Source organism: Lithohypha guttulata (assembly GCF_036872675.1).
Source record: "Lithohypha guttulata strain CCFEE 5908 chromosome Unknown scaffold_6, whole genome shotgun sequence".
In the NCBI taxonomy this organism is placed as follows: domain Eukaryota; kingdom Fungi; phylum Ascomycota; class Eurotiomycetes; order Chaetothyriales; family Trichomeriaceae; genus Lithohypha; species Lithohypha guttulata.
Window position 1 is genome coordinate 370,050 of NW_027042755.1, and position 21,607 is coordinate 391,656.

General features: G+C 48.7%; 9 protein-coding genes across 9 annotated transcripts; all 9 read left to right on the forward strand.

The window, feature by feature from the left end:
• Nucleotides 1-86: 86 nt before the first annotated feature.
• LTR64_007562 (uncharacterized protein) lies at nt 87-479 on the forward strand (the record flags this gene model as incomplete). The annotated part of the gene is made up of 2 exons (XM_064901880.1): nt 87-217; nt 272-479. The coding sequence occupies 2 exons, from the start codon at nt 87-89 to the stop codon at nt 477-479; spliced, it is 339 nt and encodes a 112-aa protein (XP_064751559.1).
• Nucleotides 480-1,680: 1,201 nt separating this feature from the next.
• On the forward strand, nt 1,681-3,495 carry LTR64_007563 (uncharacterized protein; the record flags this gene model as incomplete). Its single annotated transcript, XM_064901881.1, has 2 exons — nt 1,681-2,254; nt 2,285-3,495. The coding sequence occupies 2 exons, from the start codon at nt 1,681-1,683 to the stop codon at nt 3,493-3,495; spliced, it is 1,785 nt and encodes a 594-aa protein (XP_064751560.1).
• Nucleotides 3,496-4,658: 1,163 nt separating this feature from the next.
• On the forward strand, nt 4,659-5,726 carry LTR64_007564 (uncharacterized protein; the record flags this gene model as incomplete). Its single annotated transcript, XM_064901882.1, has 1 exon — nt 4,659-5,726. The coding sequence occupies one exon, from the start codon at nt 4,659-4,661 to the stop codon at nt 5,724-5,726; it is 1,068 nt and encodes a 355-aa protein (XP_064751561.1).
• Nucleotides 5,727-6,322: 596 nt separating this feature from the next.
• On the forward strand, nt 6,323-8,560 carry LTR64_007565 (uncharacterized protein; the record flags this gene model as incomplete). The annotated part of the gene is made up of 1 exon (XM_064901883.1): nt 6,323-8,560. The coding sequence occupies one exon, from the start codon at nt 6,323-6,325 to the stop codon at nt 8,558-8,560; it is 2,238 nt and encodes a 745-aa protein (XP_064751562.1).
• Nucleotides 8,561-9,353: 793 nt separating this feature from the next.
• Nucleotides 9,354-11,549, forward strand: LTR64_007566 (uncharacterized protein; the record flags this gene model as incomplete). Its single annotated transcript, XM_064901884.1, has 1 exon — nt 9,354-11,549. One exon carries the CDS (start codon nt 9,354-9,356, stop codon nt 11,547-11,549), a length of 2,196 nt encoding a protein of 731 aa, XP_064751563.1.
• A 2,601-nt stretch (nt 11,550-14,150) lies between these two features.
• Nucleotides 14,151-15,560, forward strand: LTR64_007567 (uncharacterized protein; the record flags this gene model as incomplete). The annotated part of the gene is made up of 4 exons (XM_064901885.1): nt 14,151-14,240; nt 14,296-14,873; nt 14,926-15,167; nt 15,220-15,560. 4 exons carry the CDS (start codon nt 14,151-14,153, stop codon nt 15,558-15,560), a joined length of 1,251 nt encoding a protein of 416 aa, XP_064751564.1.
• Nucleotides 15,561-15,885: 325 nt separating this feature from the next.
• On the forward strand, nt 15,886-16,767 carry LTR64_007568 (uncharacterized protein; the record flags this gene model as incomplete). The annotated part of the gene is made up of 1 exon (XM_064901886.1): nt 15,886-16,767. The coding sequence occupies one exon, from the start codon at nt 15,886-15,888 to the stop codon at nt 16,765-16,767; it is 882 nt and encodes a 293-aa protein (XP_064751565.1).
• Nucleotides 16,768-17,741: 974 nt separating this feature from the next.
• On the forward strand, nt 17,742-18,507 carry TVP23 (Golgi apparatus membrane protein tvp23; the record flags this gene model as incomplete). Its single annotated transcript, XM_064901887.1, has 3 exons — nt 17,742-17,823; nt 17,925-18,254; nt 18,350-18,507. The coding sequence occupies 3 exons, from the start codon at nt 17,742-17,744 to the stop codon at nt 18,505-18,507; spliced, it is 570 nt and encodes a 189-aa protein (XP_064751566.1).
• Nucleotides 18,508-19,540: 1,033 nt separating this feature from the next.
• On the forward strand, nt 19,541-21,279 carry LTR64_007570 (uncharacterized protein; the record flags this gene model as incomplete). The annotated part of the gene is made up of 2 exons (XM_064901888.1): nt 19,541-21,047; nt 21,068-21,279. The coding sequence occupies 2 exons, from the start codon at nt 19,541-19,543 to the stop codon at nt 21,277-21,279; spliced, it is 1,719 nt and encodes a 572-aa protein (XP_064751567.1).
• Nucleotides 21,280-21,607: the final 328 nt, after the last annotated feature.

Sequence of the window (21,607 nt, forward strand, 5' to 3'; positions counted from 1 at the left end):
TGCTTCTCGAAATTGGGCCTCATCTTGCCACATATCTACACTACCGTTGGTGATAAATCGTCTTTGTTCGCTCATCTTGCTACAGTATGGCCGAAGAAGAAGAAGTTGTCATAGCACCCACGGGCACATATAAGATTAACGGCTCGGCGCGTGCGGATGAGCAGGTAGTCAAGGCTTGGGGTGGGTTCAAGCACATCTTCACATGGAGTGATGGACCGTATGTCGCTCTTTCACAATTGCTCTGATATAACTGACAGGTAGTCTGCGACAGAAACGCACACTATCCACCACATTCGCATTCAGGACTTACTACCCATTTGATTCGTCGTGGTGAGCTTACTATCGCCTATCCTGACGAAGACCCAAAACGCGAGAACAAACAAACATATGGGGTTGGAGCCCGGCTCGATGTTCCAGCAGGGAAGCTACACGAGGTGTGGATGGGTAGTGATGGTTGTCAGTACGTGATTGGGGAGTAATTAAAGGGATGCCTACTTTACCTTATAACACAACCTTCGGCTGATAAGGCTTCCCCGATGCTTGGCCTCGAAACATCCCCCGCGCTTCGGTCAGCTTTCTTGGCGGTTACGATGTGAACAAAATAGGAAAGCGTCGATTTGATGGTAGATCAGTACAGCTTATCCTCGCGTGAGTGTGGTCTTGTCCACGTGTTACCGGGAAGATTTCACAAGTTTGCGACTCGTCTGCGAACCCTAACATCAGCGGTCAACGCGACTCGGAAGTATCAGGTCTCAATAATAGAACATAGGACATACGAGATACGCACGAGGGCAGATAAAATTGGTATACTGCCAATTTCTTCTACTCCGTTAGCTTGGAAGATGCCGAATTTCAGCCTTTTAGTGTCGCCGCGGGTCGCGGAACCGATATTCAGGGACTGGAAAACGGTTGAGGCGGATTTAGCTCAACTTCTAGAGATGGGAGTTTGTCACACCGCCGCCTGGTTTCTAAGCACTGGCAGCCTCATCTGTAGAGTCCGTCCTCCGTAAACTTTATGTTTCGTATGGAGAGATAAACTGCTTGCCTTCAACTTCAAAAAGGACGGTACAAAGGACCTCTGCGAGGCGAGTCATGCTCAACCTTAAAAATCCGGCTGGGTCGTCACATGAGAGCTTTTTGGCAACGTCCATGCTCACCGCTGTGGAATTCGGGAAGAGATGCTAGTGGTCGAGCCCCACTGCTCGCAGCTGTGATTATCGTGACCCGGGAGCTAAACCCCAAATCTGCAGGGTTCCTGCAGCTCAACTGCGCCGGACCACAAAAAAAGTCCCAGCTACCCGTCCAAGGGAATGGTGGTCTCCGGAGTTGACGTTGCTAGATACTGTAGCAACAGTATATTGTTGGTATCAGCACGCTGTCCGTCAATCCAAGTAGGTGAGATACGATAACATCTTCACAACACAAGCAGTTGCAGCCCCACTTCCTACTGTTGCTTTTCGCGCTTTGCTCTCGACTCCGGTCCATCCCATTATTTCACTCTCCGAAACGTGGTAGCCGACTGCTTCAGGCACACGGACCGCCTTGTAAGCTAGCTGTCAATATATGTTTGCTTCTTCTCTGGCTCTTTGTAGGTCGCCTTTCATGCTTAAGAAAGGTCCTGTACTCCTGTCTACCTTGAGATCATCTCTTACATTCACATCTACCACTTCCCCCGGATCAATGGCCAGCACTACAGCTACACAGAACGGCATAGCCCAGCATTCTGCCAACTATGGTAGCATTGTTACTCACCATCCCAAGAAGCAGAAGGGCATTACCAACCCACTGTCCCACGTACCTAACCCAGTCGCACACTACGACACCACAATCTCCAAGCCAGTCCGCAAATACCTAGGCACATACGGCCTCTTCCCTCCCGAACCAGACACATACGAGATACAGAAGAAGCGTTGTCTAGCTCAACTACGTTCCAAGCAAACAAACATTGGCAAATTCATATATCTTTCGCAGCTGAGACATGCCAATGTACATCTCTTCTACAGAATCCTTACGGACCACTTTACAGAGATTACCCCTCTAGTATACACCCCAGTGGTTGGTGAAGCCTGTCAAAGATGGTCAGAAATATACATGCAGCCAGAGGGTATGTACCTGAGTTACATAGACAAAGGAAACATCGCAAACGTGTTGAAGAACTGGCCACAAGAGCACGTTGAGATTACAGTTGTGACCGATGGCTCTCGCATCCTCGGTCTAGGAGACCTTGGCATCAATGGCATGGGCATCCCTATTGGTAAGCTCGCATTATATACTGGTTGTGCAGGTATTCGTCCAGAAGGCACTCTACCACTCACAATTGACCTTGGTACAAGCAACAAGGCGTTCAGAGAAGACCCCATGTACCTAGGAAGTAGAAGGGACAAAGTTTCTCCAGAAGAGGAGATGGAGTTCTTGGACGAGCTGATGGTGGCTTTGAAGGACAGATGGCCAGATATCGTCATTCAGTTCGAAGATTGGAAGAACCCCTTTCCGTCACTTCAGCGATACAGAAACGACTATGCCATGTTCAACGACGACATCCAGGGCACAGGCGCTGTAATTATGGGTGGAATGATTGGCGCTGTACAGCAATCTGGCGTTGCGGCGAAGGACCACAGAGCCGTCTTCCTCGGTGCTGGTTCAGCTGGTGTTGGTGTCGCTCAACAGATTGTCGACTATTTCGTACATGAAGGCATGACTGAAGATGATGCCAAGAAGTGTTTCTGGCTGGTGGATAGTAAAGGTCTGGTAACCCTGGATCGTGGCGACAAACTTGCTGAACACAAGGTCTACTTCGCCAGAGATGATAACAACGGTCAGCAACTCAAATCTCTAGACGAGGTTGTTGACTACGTCAAGCCAACAATCATTATGGGTCTAAGCACGATTGGTGGTGCTTTCACTCCAGAAATCCTGCAGAAAATGGCAAAGCTGAACAACCGACCTATCATCTTCCCACTTTCCAATCCAGTATCCAAATCAGAATGCACTTTCGAGGAGGCAATCGTCAACACTGACGGTCGCTGCCTCTTTGCTTCTGGCTCACCATTCTACCCATACGAATACAAGGGAAAGACCTACCACCCTGGACAAGGAAATAACATGTATGTTTTCCCGGGCATCGGTCTTGGCACCATCCTCTGCAAAGCTATCAAAGTCACGTCCGGCATGATCTATGCATCTGGTGAAGCTCTACCGACCATGATCACAGAGGAGGAAAAGGAGCGAGCATTGCTCTATGCTGAAATTACTCGCATTCGAGATGTCTCTGCTCGTGTAGCAGTCTATGTCATCCGGGCTGCTCAGAAGGACAACGTTGACAGATTACATTCCCTCCGGGATATGACGGACGAGCAACTCGAAGAATGGGTCATTGAGAAGATGTATGATCCCCACAAAGCTATTGAGGATATTGAGGACGAGCTCGACAGTCTGGCCAAAGACCTAGCACATACCAGGAGCTTGAGCCAGGACAAAAAACAGTTGAAGCTGTAACGTCCAGGAGTCGAACATCGGGTTTGGTTTGTGAAATAGAAATAGGGACGTGGATATACACAGCAGTAGGTATGGGTAATCACGGAAAGCGGTGGACTTGAGACTGTAGTGATACTACTGTAGAACGCAGGTCCGGTGTGAGACCTTATGTTCTATACGTTGCGTGAGGCCAAGCTAGGCAGGACACAATTGTCTTGCTACGATGCAGCGCCTTTCTCCGGTTAGATTGATGCTTCAAGGAACCTGAACATGTTGATATTTGTGCCTGGTCTCACAATTCGAGACCGTTTGAGTTGAAAGTATGTTGTGATACGAAGAATCCACCCAGGCTCTGACGGTTCGAAATGTACTTCCTGCATTCTGACCACTGATCCTCAAAAGCTATTGTGATTAAATTGACCAATACTGGCGTTGAGCATGAAATCTACAGTCACCACTCCAGCCTTCTCTATGCCCCAGACATTTCAAGAGGCATGGAGTCTGAAAAGCTCACTATCAGCGACGATGATCTGAAAGGTTGCTCGTATCTCAAGAACGACCCGAAGAATGATTCTCTTTGTGTCGGTAACGAGGTAGATGACTTGATGCGTAGCATTCTATTTATGATCGCCTGAGAGAGTACACCGCGATACCAATCAACCACGTTAGAGCAGACTCGAATCTTTCCTTACTCTACTCGACTAGTAGCATGCCTCTGGTTTATGGTTAGAATAGTTCAATCAGATGCAACATTTCGGCCATAACGGTCGCTGCTCGCTTTTAAAATCCTTTTTGACACCGAAAGTCCGGCTGTTCGGCGCCGTCGAACAGCTTCACACTTCACACAACTTAACGCTTCACACAACTTACACGGTCTATATCTTTATCTATTGAAGTAAAGCCGATAGATGTCTGCCTGCCTTGTCGGTCCTGAACGCAGGACGTCTCTCGGCCGAAGTGAGCTTCACGGATATCAAAAGCAGAGTACATAAAAGGCATCCCAGCTTCCACGAGCGCCTTCGCAGAGAGGACCAAATGTTGAGCAGTATATACTAGCAGCTGAAGCGCTGAACAAGAGCAGGAATTGACCTAGCTCTACCTCGAAAAATACGAAACATCTCAGTTTCTTGGGACTTCTGGCAGAAGCACAAACCAACGAAGCTGATAATCTACACTCAGGCAGCATGTTCAAGCCAGCCTCAATGCGAACTTTGAGGGTCTCTTCCTGGGGAAGCGAGATACCGCCAACAGTGTCGAGCGTACCGGAACCTCCAATACCTCCAGCAGGCTCAACAAGGATTCGAATCTTGGCCTCAGCTCTTACAAACCTGGTTCGTTCTCAGGCAAATGGTACACATTACTCGATGACCAATGTGCCACTGCCGTACGTCCCTGGCATCGACGCTACTGGTTTCACGCCTGGCAACAAGCTCGTGTATGTGAACCTGTTCCACAACAAGCCAATTGGTGGTGGATTTGCAGAGTATGTCAGTGCAGTCGATCGTGCCATCACACCGATTACAATTTCAGCAGATGCTTCGGATGCAGATGTTAGGGACGCGGGTATCAAGGTTGCAAGTTTGATGAACCCAGCTATGAGTTCGTGGATGGCGCTGAAGTATCGTGCTCGTGTTGACGACTTCAGTTCAGCCTCGACCTCTTTCACCGTTCTCATACTTGGCGTGACGAGCACTTCGGGACGTATTGCAGCTCTGTTCGCCAGACACCTAGGCGCAAAATCTGTCATTGGTGTCGCACGGAACTCTGTTGAGCTCGAGGGGCTGAAAAATGCAGGCACGATCGACCAAGCTATCATCCTGAACAAAGAAGATGTCAGCCAAACAGATTTCACCATCTTGAGCAAGAGTGTCGACAATTATCCATTGATTGTGCTTGATTATATCTATGGTCCCGTGGCTTTAGCGACTCTCAGTGCTCTTCCTCGTTCTGCAAATCAGGCTGAGAACCTAGAGATTCGATATGTTCATGTTGGTACACTAGGACGGCAAACAGAATTTGCACTTCCTGGTGTGTTGTTAAGGAGTAAGAACATCACGATCAGTGGTGCCGGGCCTGGGAGCTGGAGCATGGCAGCCTATGCGAAGGAGACGCCAGATCTTGTGAAGGCCATTTCGGAAGTGATTCCTTCTGAAGGCTGGGAGGTTGAATATGGAATCGTAGAACGCAAGCTAGAGGATGTGGAAGCCGCTTGGGCAGATGAGCAGAGCAGAACAGTCTTCGTGATGGTCTAATGGCCATATCGTAAGTCTGGGATTATGTGTGGCTGCGTACCTGCAAATCTAGACTTGATCTTCACATGCTTATGATTCAGCTCATTGGTATTAGTAGTAGTTGCCAGGTACTGTGGTCAAATGCGACTGTCGCGTGCCATTACTTTAAGCAGCGTCTAGTCGCGTCATCCTGTGCAGCTCTGAGTCAATTCAGGAAGTATCCCGTGTCTTTACCACACGAATTTTGACGGTTCGTGGGTACGACGTGTTCTCTTGACAAGGACTAAGAAAATATCTGTACACAAAACAAGAAAGCTCACAGGAGGAGGAGCCATCGTCGTCACAGACTTCCAGCTCATCCCTGCTCGCCGGCGTTGTGTACCCGTTTGTTATTTAGTCCGGCTGTTCAAGCGCTGGAAGTCGATGCCGGCGTCTGCAGATACTCCGCAGTTCATGAAACTTGCACGTCATGGGTATTGCTCTAGACCAAGCTGCAGCAGTTCTTTTGCACCTGCCACGAGCAATAAGTGCTAGCCATAGCTAACGTCGAAACTTTCTCTGCTTGCTATTGTCCAAAGTAGTCATTCGTTGTATCCATCGTTTCTCCCCAAGTTGCCATGGAGGCCATAACCAGTTGTTGCGGCCTGCGTCGCAAGAATCGAGATGCAGACACAGAACCTCTGCTTCCTCGATATGAGGACGATACTGTGATGCAGAAGAGGTTACATCAGAAGCTTCATACTTATCAGATGCTAAGAGCTCTCACAAAGGGTTACATGCCATCTACTGAACAAGCTATTGTCAATCTTCGTACGCTACTGGCTTCGGACGTTCTCAATCCGAACAACAAAGACTTGAGCGAGTCTGGCAGACAGCTTGTGAGGCAGTGCCGTAATTGGTTGAAGGTCTTCATTGAATTGCTACGAAACAAGAACGACAGGGACCAGATACAGGACTTGATTTGGTACCTAACAAAGTCCCGTATCTCCATCGACGTCAACGATATCTCTCACCAAGCATCGAAAGTGCAAGCGCGAGCCAATGCCCAAGCCACTTATGACAGTTTCAAAACTGTAGGCAGCCTACTCCTCACGAACTCGGACTTCAGGCTCTTCCTCGACGACCTCTCTACCATTGGTAGACAAGTGCTATCGGATACCGCATTTTCGCTCTCGAATGCAGCTGAAGAGACCGGGAAGAAGCTTGAACTATCGGAAGCAGAGCAACAGCAAATCTCAGGGCCTGGAAAAGATGAGACAGCAGTGGCCAAGAAAGACGAAGAGGCACAAGATGGCTCCGCCGAAACTGCAAAAGTAGTAGCAGACGAGGCTACTAAAGTGGCTAAAGACGCAGCTGTGAGTGCGAGAGATAACCTCAGAGGCGACAAGGCCGATACTCTTTTGTATCGTATCAAGCAGACTGTGGTAAACTTGAGAAAGCGCACCGACTACAACGAGTCAGTCTCGACTATTGCAAAGCTCATCCAGCGCTATGCCCAGATATATTCTAAAGTGGCCGAGGCGACATTGGACACTGCAGCTGATGACATCGATACCAACCCAGCTCTTGACAGGGCTATTCGTAATTTCTGGGACCTACTAAGTACATTCGGTGATAAGGCAGCGTGGGAGCAAGTCGAATCAGACTTCAAAAAACTCATGTCACATTCGAAGTCAGACCCACAATTCGAGAAGTTCATGACTGACGTTGGTAATATGGTTCAGAAAATGCTCACTGACCCAGAATTTTTCGATAATGTTCAGGGCAAGATCGACGAACTCAAGGAGAAATCGAGCCAGTTGAACAAGGAGACCGGGTTCAAAGACGACTTTGAACAATTCTTCGCATCAAGTCAAAATGCTGTTCGCACGTTGGTTGACGACAAGGATGTGTCCCAAATGTTTATTACAACCAAACGAGTATACGAGACTCTGTCTCCACCAGGAGCACTCACCAATCCAGCTCTGATCAGTGACACCATCAATATCTTCTTACCACTCTTGATCCGGATGATTCAGTACGTGCCAATTCCTCGTCTAGAGGTCTCGATCCCGGAGATGGACCTCTTGTTGGAGAATCTCATCCTTGAACCTGGCCGCACAGTCAACTCAACGTCCTTCTTGCCTTACCGACTATTCGTTTCTACCAAGAACGACCTTGAGCTTAGAAAAGCACACTCCAAGAAAGTCGTTACAAAGACCAAGTCCTTGATGAGCGTCTCAATCAACGGACTGTCGTTGTGTGCGCAAGATCTAGGCTTCTGGCTTCGTGGTCATGCTGGGTTGTTCCGTTTTGCAGACGAAGGTATCGCCAGCTTCTACCTCGATGAACGCGGTATTGATATCACAATCGAACTCGAGATTGGGCGAGAAAAGCTTGAACAGATTTTGACCTTGAAGGGTGTGCGTGTACATATCCACAAGCTCGATTACACGCTGAGAAAGAGCAAGCTGAGTTGGCTAGGCTGGCTCTTTAAGCCTTTGATCAAGCAGATGGTCCGAAGAGCACTTGAAAAAACACTTGCGGAGCAAATTGCGGATTTCCTGCATGCAGCCAACAGAGAGCTGCTCTATGCTCGAGAAAGACTGCGAGCTACACGTATCGCTGATCCTCAAGACGTTATGACGTTCTTCAGGGCTGTGATGGCCAGACTCACACCCGAGGAGGATCCTGACGTCTACACTCGTGTTGGAGTCGACTCTCCCAGCAAAGGGGTCTTCAAGAACGTCTACGCTCCCGGCAGTATTGTCAAGACATGGCATGAAGAGGCATTGCGGGCTGAGGAGCATGTTGAAGAGAACGAAGAGTATGGTGGTGGATGGCGCAATGCTATCTTCGATGTACAGGTTGCTTGAGATTGTGCTCACGAGGTATAACATACGCGGAATGGAATGCGTGAAACACGGGCAGGCTGTATCTTCTCTTTCTTCGATCTGGGCGTCCTCAATTAGACCATCTCGGGCGGTATTGGCTCCAAAGGTCTTGGCGTACTGTCAGGTCTGGAAGCGTCTAATAGTAGCACAAACAATAGCTTTTTTGATGAATAGTCTACAGTGGCATGTTAGCAAAATCTACTTCTTTGCGAAGTATACACGGTCGTAGTTGTCACACTGGTAGAAATCCCTCGTCAATGCGGAGGACTTTTAATGCTTGCTTAGACAGCTGAACGCCGTTGGAACGTGACCGCGGCGAGGCTGATTGAATGCTCCACGCGCCACGAATCTTGTCTTGCATAACTCTTTGAGTCCTATTCTTCTCTCAAGTAGGTAGATCGTAACGGTTGAGGTCTCGACCAAACACCATGGACCATTTATGAATATGTTGTTTAGAATGTCTCGTTCTCTCTACCACAACATATTCTCGCAAGGTTTTCCGTCGCTCTTTACTTGCACAGCATCCGGTTAGCACCTGCCAAACTCACAGTCAGCGCGTCTTCTGGACCTCGAGCTTGCTTGTTCTGCTCTGCACCACGACTTTTCAGGTGGTTTATCGAGCACCTCTAGGTGTTGTCGTTCGCTGCCCATATTCCGTACAGGTCCGGCAAACATTGCTGTTTCCAGATTGCCCATTTACGCGTTGGACTACACAAACTCAACCTGTTCATGCCACACGACATTCAGTTCCGACTCGCTTCTGTGAATTTACGGTATGCCTCCATCCAAGAAGACGGAGATGGCATTTATGGGCATGATGGAGAAATTCTTCGAAAGTCATTCCCAGTGTGACTGCCCTGACTGTCGAGCTTCTACGAGGAGGTTACAGAAACTAGCCGCCAAAGCTGCCGACAAACGAGTCGACAAGGAGAACGTCTCGCCGTCGCCGTCCATGAGCAACTCGAAACCGGATGCTGACGGGCACTACTGTCCTGATCATAAACCACCACCACCCTTGAAAAAATCAACCAAGGACAAGGACAAGGACAAAGAGAAGTCGCTCAACTCTTCCGCCGCTGCACAATCAAATCGAGCCGATAAGGTTAATAGTCTTCTCAAGGCCGACTCAAACGATGCTGTATTTTCAGTCTTCAAATCGATCCCCACTACAGCAGACGAGACCAAACTGGCAACTTCAATACAGGTTGCAACTAAGGAGTGCAAAACGTTTGCTGAGAGCAAAGCCAAAATCATCTCGTACTGCCACGATGACAGCGTGGATTTGGATGCAGTGTTCGGCTTGTTGGCCAAAGTTCGTCAAGAAAGAGGAATTCTTACTTCTGCTATTATCAAGTCTAACTCTGAAAGGGAGAAATACCTTGGGGCAATACATGAAGTTGATGAGCTGATGGTGATGCTGAGAGATGTTGCCAAAGATGGAAAGAGTACAGGTTCGGAAGGCATGCGTAATGGGCTGGGCAATATGATCTACAAGATCCATGAGTTAGCTACGAACCCTTCCTCGCTTTACGATGAGCTCATGGAGCTGCGAGAAGACTTCTACGACCTACAGGCTGACTATGAGGAGCAAAGAGACAAATTTCTGGACATTGAGTCGTGCCACGAAAAGCTGCATGAAGACAAGAAGAGATTACAAGAAGATCTTGCATGGGAGAAACGAGATCACCTCGAGACAAGGAAGAGAGTCAGCGCCATAAGCGGAACTCAAAATCAGATCCATCAGACCCGTGACAACCTCGAAAAGGTTCGAGACGAAAACACAGAATTGAGAAAGGAACTCGAGAAACTCACTGGCGAACTCGCAAAGATCAATGCCTTGAAGCACGAAAACACACAGCTGAAGAAGAAGTTGGCTGTAGCAGAAGCCATCAAGCCTGAGGCAGAAGTAGAGCAAAAGCTGCCAGATACAACGACGTCAGGCAAGAAGAAACGTAGCAAGAAGCTCGGCAACGATACAAATCCTACAGACGACGCCACGACTGCAAACTCGAATGTCGACAATGCGCACAAGACAGACTCAGACCACAAAAAGGAAATTAAAGCTCTGCAGCAAGCAAAGGCTGAAACACAAAGCCACCTCGACAACGCTCAGACGGGTCTCAGGCAGTTGGAAGCACTACTTAAAAAGGCAGAAGTAGCAAAGACAAAGGCTTTAGAGCGTCAACAGATCGAACAAGCCACAGCACAGAACTGGAAGGAGATGAGTGATGGTCACTTGGAAGAGAGCAATCGCTTGAAACAGCAACTGGACGACTCCATGACTCATGCTGCCACCTTGCAAGAAACCGTGCACCGGCTAGAGCAGAGTGTTTCCAATGTCAAAGACCAGCTAACAGCACAGTCGCAAAAGAGGTCGTCAAGCCCGAGTGTGCAATCGCAGACTTCAACTACTTCAAGATCCGATCACGAGAGCCTTCGAATGTTGCGAAAACTACGAGGTGAAACGGCACAGCTCGTACAAGATTTAGATAGCGCAAAGAGCTACCCCGGAGATCCCTGGAACGTGGTTGAATGTACACGAAACATGGTTGCTGCCATTGATCATGACCTCGAAAGCATACTAATCACCTCACGAGACTCTGATATGCCCAGCGCGATGTCGGACTTATATTTGCCATATCTGCGCAACGATACAGGACTACCGTCTCCCATAGGTCCATCCCGAACCAGAGATCCGACTCCACCGCTCTCGATACCCAGAGGCCGAAATCCGCCTTCGTCTTACCATCGACCGTTGTTGCCGCCAGGTCTAGCCGATCCCAATTTAGGTCGAGCATCACCAGCCCCAGTGCACCTTCCATCGCCAATTGGTACTGGCCGGCCAATGAAAGGTCAGACACCATCTCCCACACCAGCTTCAGCAAAGACAGTCGCATTCACTACACCTAGCTCTGCTGTTCTGGGTAATGGTGCTGCCGGAGTTGATTGGAGCATATGGACAAAGAGATGATATCCGCGACTAGACTTTCGTTCGATGAAAAGAGAGGAAGCAATGGTTACAATCAACCAAATTTAGGCCTCGTTATTCGGACATACGTGTTCTACTGTCATAGCTGTTCCTGTCGAAAGGTTCCATCTGTAACGATACTCGTCAACGACCATATGAACGACGTCCGTCACAGGTCGAATAACTTGTGGTTCATGGCTTAGTATATTGTGGCAAAGTAGAAAGTTTTTCGTACGGCATTACATTGTGATATGAACTTTCAGCTTAGTCAAACTAGCTCAAACTGGTAGCTCGGCATACTACTATGTCGATCTAACTAGCATGCACATCACTATAGACAAGGTTTCTGCTTTTGATCTGCTCGTTTCCTTCCATACACAAGCGAGAGTGGCTGTTCTCCATGTCAGACTTGACATAGATACGTGTACTGTATTGCCTCCCATATTCCTCCCTGCTACGACTAGCAGAGTGACAGTGAGGTAGTAGAGCGACTCATGCACATGATGCCAGTTCACGTCGACTTGTGCCTAGCTTGTTCCAACCAACGGTAAGGACGCGAAATGCTGGTGGTCAAATTGACACAAAGACTTTAGTCAATGGCATTGTCTTCTTGTAACTTTGAAATTGAATGTCTGGTCATATCGACCATCTTGACTATGCCACAGACAATGTGTCGGCCATTGTCATGCTCCGTCTTTTATTGTGAGCTCTTTGCTGAACAACAGAGAGATGATCGTATATTGACACCAGATCCTGGATTGTAAGCTTGCAGAAGAGTATCCTCGACCGTACATAAAAATGCCTTCCTTCTCCCGCTGAGAGTTCTGCCAGATCAAGACTACCAAAGAACAACAGAGCACGTATACAAACTTACCAGTATAATACCGTACAACAAACGGACAGATCACAAACCAGCAGCTGAATACAACCCTTACCTTATCTCATCTCACACATCACACATATATATCTCCCCCAACAACAACAAATAACAATCATGGGCTGCGTAATGTCCCGCCCAGATCCCACCTACCACCTCCACGCCAACATCCGCCACCGAGCTCGCCGCCGAGGACCCGGTTCCAGCGACTTCCGGCAGCGTGGAGTGCGCCATCGGTCGCGCAACTACGATCGGCCGCGCCGGGTAGAGCGCGTCCGTGACCGGCAGGATAACGCATGGGAGGCGGAGGAGGAAGATCGGATTTGGGAGCTGGGGATTACACCGCGCGTTGGACATGATAGTCGGCCGGGATGGGTGCCTCCTTGGTGATGGGTGCTTGGTGAAGCAGGGGTGCTGTAGGTATGTTTGACAAGTAGGCTGACAGTATAGATGTATATCATTGCTTTTGATGGAATGGAGATATAGTAATTGAAATTTAAGAATACAGCACAGTTTTCGTTTTGGTTTTCCTAATTTCAGGGTCATTTCTTGCTCGGACCGCACTTGCCGTTGACGTTGCTAAATCTGCCTGGGTTTTGAGAAGATATCGTCCTCGTCGTTCACATTCGCAGTCACTCATGCCTTCGTATTATCACTATACTGTGGCTGTGACCAAGGCTTCAGGAGCCTCAGAGTTCTGAAGCGATACAAATCTGAATGCCTGAGACACAGTGATTGGTACCCAACAGAAAACACTGCTTAAAAGACAGGAATAGTAGCATATTGTGCATGACGGTCTTCATATTCCGCGCGACCCATAAGGAAAAGTCTACCGTTATCTCGGTCGAATTCGTCACGCGACCAAGATCTCTTCTTGATGTATAAGCCACACCTTGAACAAAATCGATAGGTAAAAACTTGAAATTCCACAATGATACTGCCGGGATCCGCGTATTTTTATGCATCGTACAGGAATGTACATTGTGGCACACAAGTCACACCAGTGCAGGGAGGCGCGGCTGGGATACCGCCAAGCGAAAATCTTTCATTTGCGGTCGGAGCCTCACTTTACTTGGCGAACTCAGCACCCAATAACCTTTCCACACCTGCGGCTTTCACCTGTTTAGAGTTGAAGCGATGTTTTACTTTGTACTTGTTGGAGCAGACAAGCACTGATCTGCGTCATGTTCACGACGTGGCTCGGTTTTTTTTATCCTTTAACTAGGATTTTATGCAAGGGTTGGTCGTGTGCTTCTCGTATGTCCGTAGGATCTCACGGGTTTTGAGAGCCGCAGGTGCGATGCGTCGACTCCCCTGGTATCCGTGATTGACAACGATCATCATCATCTTTCTGTTTAGCAGGCGTCCTTGATTCTCGTTGTCTTGCTTTGACTGCTTTCTAGTACCTGCTTTTGCCTTGTAACCCTCACACGACCCAAGCTTTTCATTACAGCCTTGTTTGTTCGCAACACCCTTGTAGCAGCGTTTGTTGGGTGCCTGACCTGCTACTTCGTCATATCGACTGGTCCAACGATCACCGAAACACCACAAGACGAACCTTCCTCAGTCATCCCGATATAGTCTATTGTAATAGTCCACCACTTGGTCAGCGCTGGTCGCGTGACCGTCCCATCTCGCTCCTAGCCAACACTACCCCTTCCGAGACAAGCCGACGCAGCGGTATATGATCGTCTCGCTGTGAGATCATGACAATTGGGGTGATCGATATGGCCCTGAGCAACAACACAGCCGCAGCACAACCACCAGAATGGAAGAGCAAAGGGATGTTTCAGATGCCTGACTGGGCTGAACCAGTAGTAAGCCACCAAATCTTTCCAAGAAGAGACCACAGACGAACTAACTCCTTGCTAGATCGTCCTTACTATCCTCTGCACGTCCATGTTCATGACCCGTCGGAAAGGATTCAGCATATTTGGCAGCAAGCATGGTTATCAAGCCTTACCTCTCGATCGTGGCGAGTTCGACTCTGACAGCGCCCGTTCCTCTGACGATCTCCTCTACTATGATGTCGACAATGAGAATGACGCCCAAGATCCGATTGCGTCTTTGAAACAGCTTCCGAAAAAGAGAGATTTGTGGTTTGGGCTGAAACTGTATACTCCTAATTCTTCGAGATTCGCCAACCATATACACTCTCGGATCCTGCAGAAATTCCCTTTCCTGATCGAAATGTTCTACTGGATAATAACATATCTTTTTTATCGAATGACGAAAGTCGTCAGCGCGGCTATATTTCACCAAGACAAAATCTGGGGTGTCGCACAACAGAATGCGCTCCGTATACTCTGGTTTGAACATGACAGTCCTTTTGCGTGGATGTTTCCAGTCAAGGAGCATGATGTGCAGCATTGGTTCATGGATGGACATCAGGCAGGCTTGACCTTTTTGAATCGGGCGTATGCGCTGATACATATTCCAGGAACTGTTGGGTGAGTGAACATGCAATCCCTAACAAAATGAGCCAAATACTAACCTTGTCAGCTTTATCGCATGGTACTATTACATCGCACCGAATCACAGCATTTTCGCCATTGCTCGACGAACACTCACCTTAACGAATCTTTTTGCTTTCATTACATTTACTTTTTTCCCAACCATGCCACCTCGCCTATTACCGAAAGAGTACGGCTTTCTTGATACTGTTCGACATGACAATGCCGAGAGTATTTGGATGAGGGGTGATGTTGTCAACTCGCTCGCTGCTATGCCTAGCATGCATTTCGGTAAGTTCTCATCAGCCACTGCAACGAAACTCGGCTGACATTGACTCTCTAGGCTACGCATTTTGCATAGGCTGCACCATGATTTTCCACTCTGGAGTTTTCCGTCGTACTCTCATCAAAGGCGAAGTCCGCAAATCTTTACCTTGGAAGGCGTTCTATATCTTCATTGCCATCGGATATCCAGCGATGGTCTTATCAGCGATTGTGGCCACAGCCAACCATTACTGGCTCGATGCTATGATGGCTGTAGTGGTTGCGAGTCTGGCATATTTATGTAATCGTGTGTTCTTAATTCTGTTGCCATTGGAGGACTATTTGATTTGGGCGTTGAGATTAGAAAAGCCGATACCGAGCACTGGGGAGCGATTTCATGCTAGGGGTGGGAATTTGTGATACCCAATAGAAGGAGGACTGCTACTTATGAGAATGGTAGCTATTAGAATATACTTTCGCATATAAAATCATAGCTATACTATATGTACGGCTGATCTTGAAGTTCAGATGTGCAGTTCTATAGGACGTCATAGCATATCATGATCTCGTTCCAAATTCATCACGATTCTGGTAATCGTGACAAGTTTACTGTCTATTGTGTTTCGGTCTTGGAACAGGTCTCTTAGTGTCAAGTCCAGATCTGTAGAAGACTTTGAGTCCTGAAATACTGTAGTCAAAGCACAACCCCACTCACTCGTTTACTTCCCAAAACCATCCACCCACCATGGCACCAAACAGCTACTCCCTAGCAACTCGCCTCCCTCTCCCTCTAGCCACGAACAACAACCTCACCATCCCAGCCATCCACCTAGGCGTCTACCTAATGTCCAGCCGCGAAGCCTCCCGCGCCGTACGAGCCGCCCTCTCCTCCGGCTACCGCGCCATCGATTCCGCCCAAATGTACCGCAACGAACGCGACTGCGGCAAAGCAATCAGCGACTGGCTCGGCGACAGCTCACTCAACACCGCAGGTCTACGCAGGGAAGACATCTTCTTCACATCGAAACTCGCGAGTAATTCGACCGACTACGATACGGTGCGAAACTCGATTCGGCAGAGTATCAAGACTTGTGGCTTGGGGTATATTGATCTTTTCCTGTTGCATTCGCCGTATGGTGGGAAGCAGGCGAGGTTGACGAGTTGGAGGGCGGTGGAGGATGCCGTTGCGGACGGGGAGATCAAGATTGGCGGAGTGAGTAATTTTGGGGTCAAGCATCTTGAGGAACTTGTTGCGTCGAAGCCGCGGACTTTGCCGGCTGTGAATCAGATTGAGGTGCATCCGTTTAATACGAGGACGGGTATTACGGAGTTTTGTCAGAGTAAGGGGATCGTTGTTGAGGCGTATGCGCCGTTGGCGAGGGCGTTGAGGATGAAACATCCTGTTATTGCGGAGCTTTCGAGGAAGTATTCTTGTACTCCTGCGCAATTGATGGTGAGGTGGTCGCTTCAGCATGGATTTGTGCCGCTGCCGAAGAGTGTGAGTGAGGAGAGGATCAGGGCGAATGGACGAGTTGAGTCCTTCGAGATTGAAGGTGGTGACATGCAGAAGATGGATGGATTGGATGAGTATCTGGTTACAGATTGGGATCCCGTAGATGCACCATAGTTGAGGTGTCATCAGATCGTGGAATGTATTTTCTGTTTGAGGTGAAATACCACGCAAGGCTCTTTCAGCGCTCCAAGCCCTGTCCAGCTCTACGAGCTTCCATCTCTTCCTTCTTTGCTCTGCGTTCCCTCAACATTTCGATCTTGGCTTCAAAGGTTCTCCTCTGCCTATTCAGCAAAGCTTTACGATCGTCCAACAATGCAATCTGTTTAGCGATTTCAAGCGACCGTCGACGAGATATTGCACCATTGATCTGTGTACTATTCTGCGGCGTTGTCGATGCTTGAAGCTTCTCGGGGGTGGATAGGACTGGTGCCGCACTTGATTCAAGCTCTTTTTGCGCGAATTTCTCTGGCTCAGCCAAAAGTCCTTGCGCAGCGTCGGCAATTTTCTTGCGCTCGTCGACCTCTTGCTTCGTACTTTTCAGTTGCGCACCCAGGATAGCACAAGACGCAACCAGAACAGAGACTGCAACTGCTCGGACTAAGAATTTGCGCCGTCGTATTAGAGATTGGAGGTATGACTCCTGTGCTGCTGCTTGAGTGTCTACAGCTGGTGTTGATGGAGTCGAGTTCGGTACACTGCTGGGTCGTGGGATGCGAGGACGAATGCGAGCGATAGGTGGGGGAGGTCGAGGGGATGAGATGGGCATTGTGGTTGTTGTAGCTACCGTAGATCCATTGAGATTTGTATGAGTGCTTGAGCTCCTAAAGCATCAGCAGAAGCTCAGCAATATTATTTTGAAGCACTGGAAGAACTGTATCAAATCAGTTTTAGAGATCGACATTGTCCTGAGTTGTTCTCCGATATGCAGCCTTTCCACTCACATGCTTCCGCGACGAGGCTGTACAAGGGACAAGGAACACGGAGACACAATACGCAGCGACGACGAGATCATTGTATGCCACTTTCAAGTTCTGCTTGATGCACGTTTCCATGTAAGGTAGCTCAAGAACCCATCTGCTACAGCTACCATGGCAGACGAGCCAGGCGCCCTCAACTGGCGACTAAGCGCACATCCCATCACCCTCCTCTGCTTCCTAGGCTTTCGAATAGGTACGTCTACACCCAAACACCCAACAACAACAACAACAGTGTCTACCCTCGTCGCGCAACCACCAAACAGTAGACCAACGTCCTTCTCTAACCCTCACCAGGCTCCCTCCTCCTCTACCTCTTCGGCGTCCTCTTCATCCGCTCCTTTATCCTCGTCTTCATCTTCACCCTCCTCCTCCTCTCCATCGACTTCTACTACCTCAAGAACATTGCCGGCCGCCGCCTCGTCGGCCTCCGCTGGTGGAACGAAGTCAACACCACAACCGGCGACAGCAAATGGGTCTTTGAGTCCGCTGCCGCAGAACGTCAGCCAAATCCTACAGACAAGCGGTTCTTCTGGTTGAGCATGTATGTTGTGCCGGCGTGTTGGGTGGGGTTGGCGATATTGGCGATTTTGAGGCTGCAGAATTTTATTTGGTTGGTTACGAATGGTGAGTTGAGGATAAAAGCTACGAGCTACAATCTTTTAGGCTGGGTGGGCACATTCCGGTTTAGAGGTCAAGAAAGCTAACGACTCTCTTTCTAGTCATTGCATTAATCCTCACAATCACGAATACCGTTGCCTTTTCACGATGCGACAAGTTCAGTCAAGCGAGCAGTTTTGCAGGAAGTGCGTTCTCAGCAATGCCGGGGAATGTTGCAGGCCGCTTAGCTTCCAACATGATGGGGCGGTTCTTCAAATAAAGAGGTCGAGTCAGAAGTTGTCAGTTTTATCAACACATCTAGACCATGGGCTGAATCAATGTGATCAATTTTCAGGTGGAAAAGTGAGTATGGAGAATGAGTACTATTCTCAATTTTGAGATGCTTTACGTCTTGCCTGTTCTCTGGTGCAGTCAGGTCTGTCCTTTTGATCTGTACCCATCATCACGTCTTATGGCAAGGTGTGTGGAGTGGCTCTGCAAGTCGAGCATTGTTCACAACCTGGTCACTTCCAGAGATCCATTTGAGGTCTTCTTTCTTGTTGTCCCATGACAGACCGCGTACGCTGTTTTGCTTCAATCGCAAGTCCAGTGAGCCCCAGATGACAAGGGCTGTCTCTCTAAACTCGTCTGCGCCTCTGCTAGCTAACAGCTACGGTCATTTCTGCTATTACACGACAGGTCTGTTTCAAGAGGTCGACGTTGGCCCACAGGCACTTCTCCGAGTGTACAATCGTCATATATTGCGACACCGTCTATTGTCTCAGATCAAACGCAATCAGTGAGCGAGTTCCCGATATGTGACATACATTGATTTGGGAGGTCTATCATGGCATTATCCAACCTGCCAAGCTTCGCAAGCTTCCCGCGTAGTCCTTGGCTTTCGTAGTATCTCGCCTATAACGTGAACAAGTCGACGGATCGTCTAGCTGTACAGGCGCTCGAAAGCGAAGAATCTTTATAGACAAAGGAATGCTTTGTAATCTCCAGTCCTGCCGAACCAGACTCTTTCATCCCAGTCATCAACACCTTCGTGGCCCGGCACGACGTGATGCGGAGAGCCTAGCCACAATCCGCTCCACAAGCCTGCCTCTAAACGCGGAGAAGCGAGCCATTCGCAGCTACCAGCAACTCCGTGGCAAATCATCTCATGCAAGTCTATGACCCCTGTACCGAAACTAACTCTCAGTCACGAGGTAAATCATGTCCACTGTCGTTTGACATCGTGCGTTGCTTGCACCACCGATTTCAATGAAGATTGAAACATGCGGGTCAGGAACTTCTCGCTACCCACCATGACGGCGACTCCAGAGCCGACGTTTGACGAAAGGTACCTCAACGAGGCCTTTGCTGTCCTTGACACTGCAGAGTCCCGTGAGACTAGCAAGGATTCTAACCGTGCTACAGTCGACGATTTAGAGCAACATACACACAACATTACCAGGTCGAGACTTCTCGATGATTGTGAAAATGCGATCGCAAATTTGCCGCTGAATGTTGTAGACTTCTTGCTAGGTGTTTTCGATCAGATCTGTGACTCTTTCCTGCCTGCACCACTGTGGCAAGCACCAAGTACGCCAAGTAAGAAATCACAGAGCGAGCGCAAAGATCAAGATGTGGTTCTGCGAAGCTTGAAGATCGTCTCGGCTGCTAGACTAGCGCTGGCAAGCCATTCAAGTTCTAAGGATCAACAGCTGAAAGTGAAAGTGGAAAGACTGTGTCGCGCAGCGAGCAGGTATCTCGATAGTGTGCCACAATATGATAGGCTGGAGGATATCGAAGCACTACTACTTCTAGCCGAGCTCGAGTACGGCCACAACCAGAATGCTGCTGCTAGAACAAGGCTGGAAAACGTCGTTACCGCTCTGACTGAATCAACCCGAATGCGCTCGGGTCTGATATTTGGTCAGAGTGTAGTACTGGTTAGGAGGCGTAATGCTTTGCGGACTGCCATGATGATGTTGCACTGGTACTTCCACGAAATTCCAACTCCTCTGCAGGATCTGAGGGTTGAGCCACGTCCCGAAGATGACGAGACACCTGCAAGTACAGAGGAGTTATTTGTGACATCCCAGCTAAGACTGGCTTCGCTTCATCACCGACTCAGGAGTTTTCTTGATGCTCAGCCGTCGGTCGACGAAAAGACATGGGAAGTTTGTGAGCAAGCATCAAGTGCGTGGTATGATGACTTGAGAAGTCAGTCAAAAGTCCTCGATAGCTTGACAGATGATGCACCAGTCAATTATTTTGTCTTTCATCAGCAATACCTCACAACAAGAATATTGCTGTCGAGGTCGCACGAACGGCTATACAAGAGGCGGTCTGGCGTCAAGTCTCTTTCTGCCCAGCGAGAGCTTTGGACTTGTCCAGCCAGTGCCAAAAATGACGCAGTCAGGATCGCTTCCAGTCTGAGGAATTATGGTCAGAAGCATCGCTTCAGGGAGGCTCCGTTGAGCTTCGTTAACCATATTAGTGCTGCGGCTGATGTTGTCCTGAGCGCAACAGAAGCTGCCAGCGGCGAGGACGATCGTAATGCTTACTTGCACGTATCGAGCTTTCTCCTGGGAGTACTCAAGTACATGGCTGAGGTGCATGTCAGAGCTGGAACTTTGGTAGAAGCGGTTCAGGAACGTATGAACAGTGTAATTCAACATGGTCTGACAAGATCGAACTCGATAGCCGCACCTTTTGAGGGCACTTCGACATACGCGAATGACAGTCATTTGTGGCAGTGGACTCGGTATAATGTCGCTGAAGAATTTGCACATGGTGCAGTGTCATCGGAACCTGAGCGACCACATAGTGTGATTGGACTGTTGCAGACTTCCCCTCAAGGGAAGACGAGGTGGCCATTGGCCAGACAGGCGTCGGTTCCTACAAGGCTATCACCACATCCCGAGGTTTCTGTCGAGGACTTGATTACACCAAAAACTTCATACCATACGACGAGGGAGGACAGTTCGACGATTGGACTAGAGGACGAAGAGGAAGTGATTGGAAACGCGACCTAAACCACATCAATGCTGATTTCTGAGATCTCTGTAAAATGTCAGCTTCACTCTTCAGACCACATAACGAACCTCTAGATCAGCTCCTGATCTTCAAAGATAGTGGATAGATGGTTGCGGCCGACAATACTCACTCGAGATACTGCCGCTCTCGTCTGACATAAATTTGGTTTCAAAGTTATACATGTACATACATGGCGAAGGAGGGCGTCTGGATTGATGCAAGACATCTTGACAATCCGACACACAGGCAGTCTGGAGTACGGGTCACCGATGCTGTGAATCAATAGATGAGAAGTACAGGGGATTTTTGTCAGTCGATAGGTAAACCAGGCAGTAACGAGCGTTATGAAT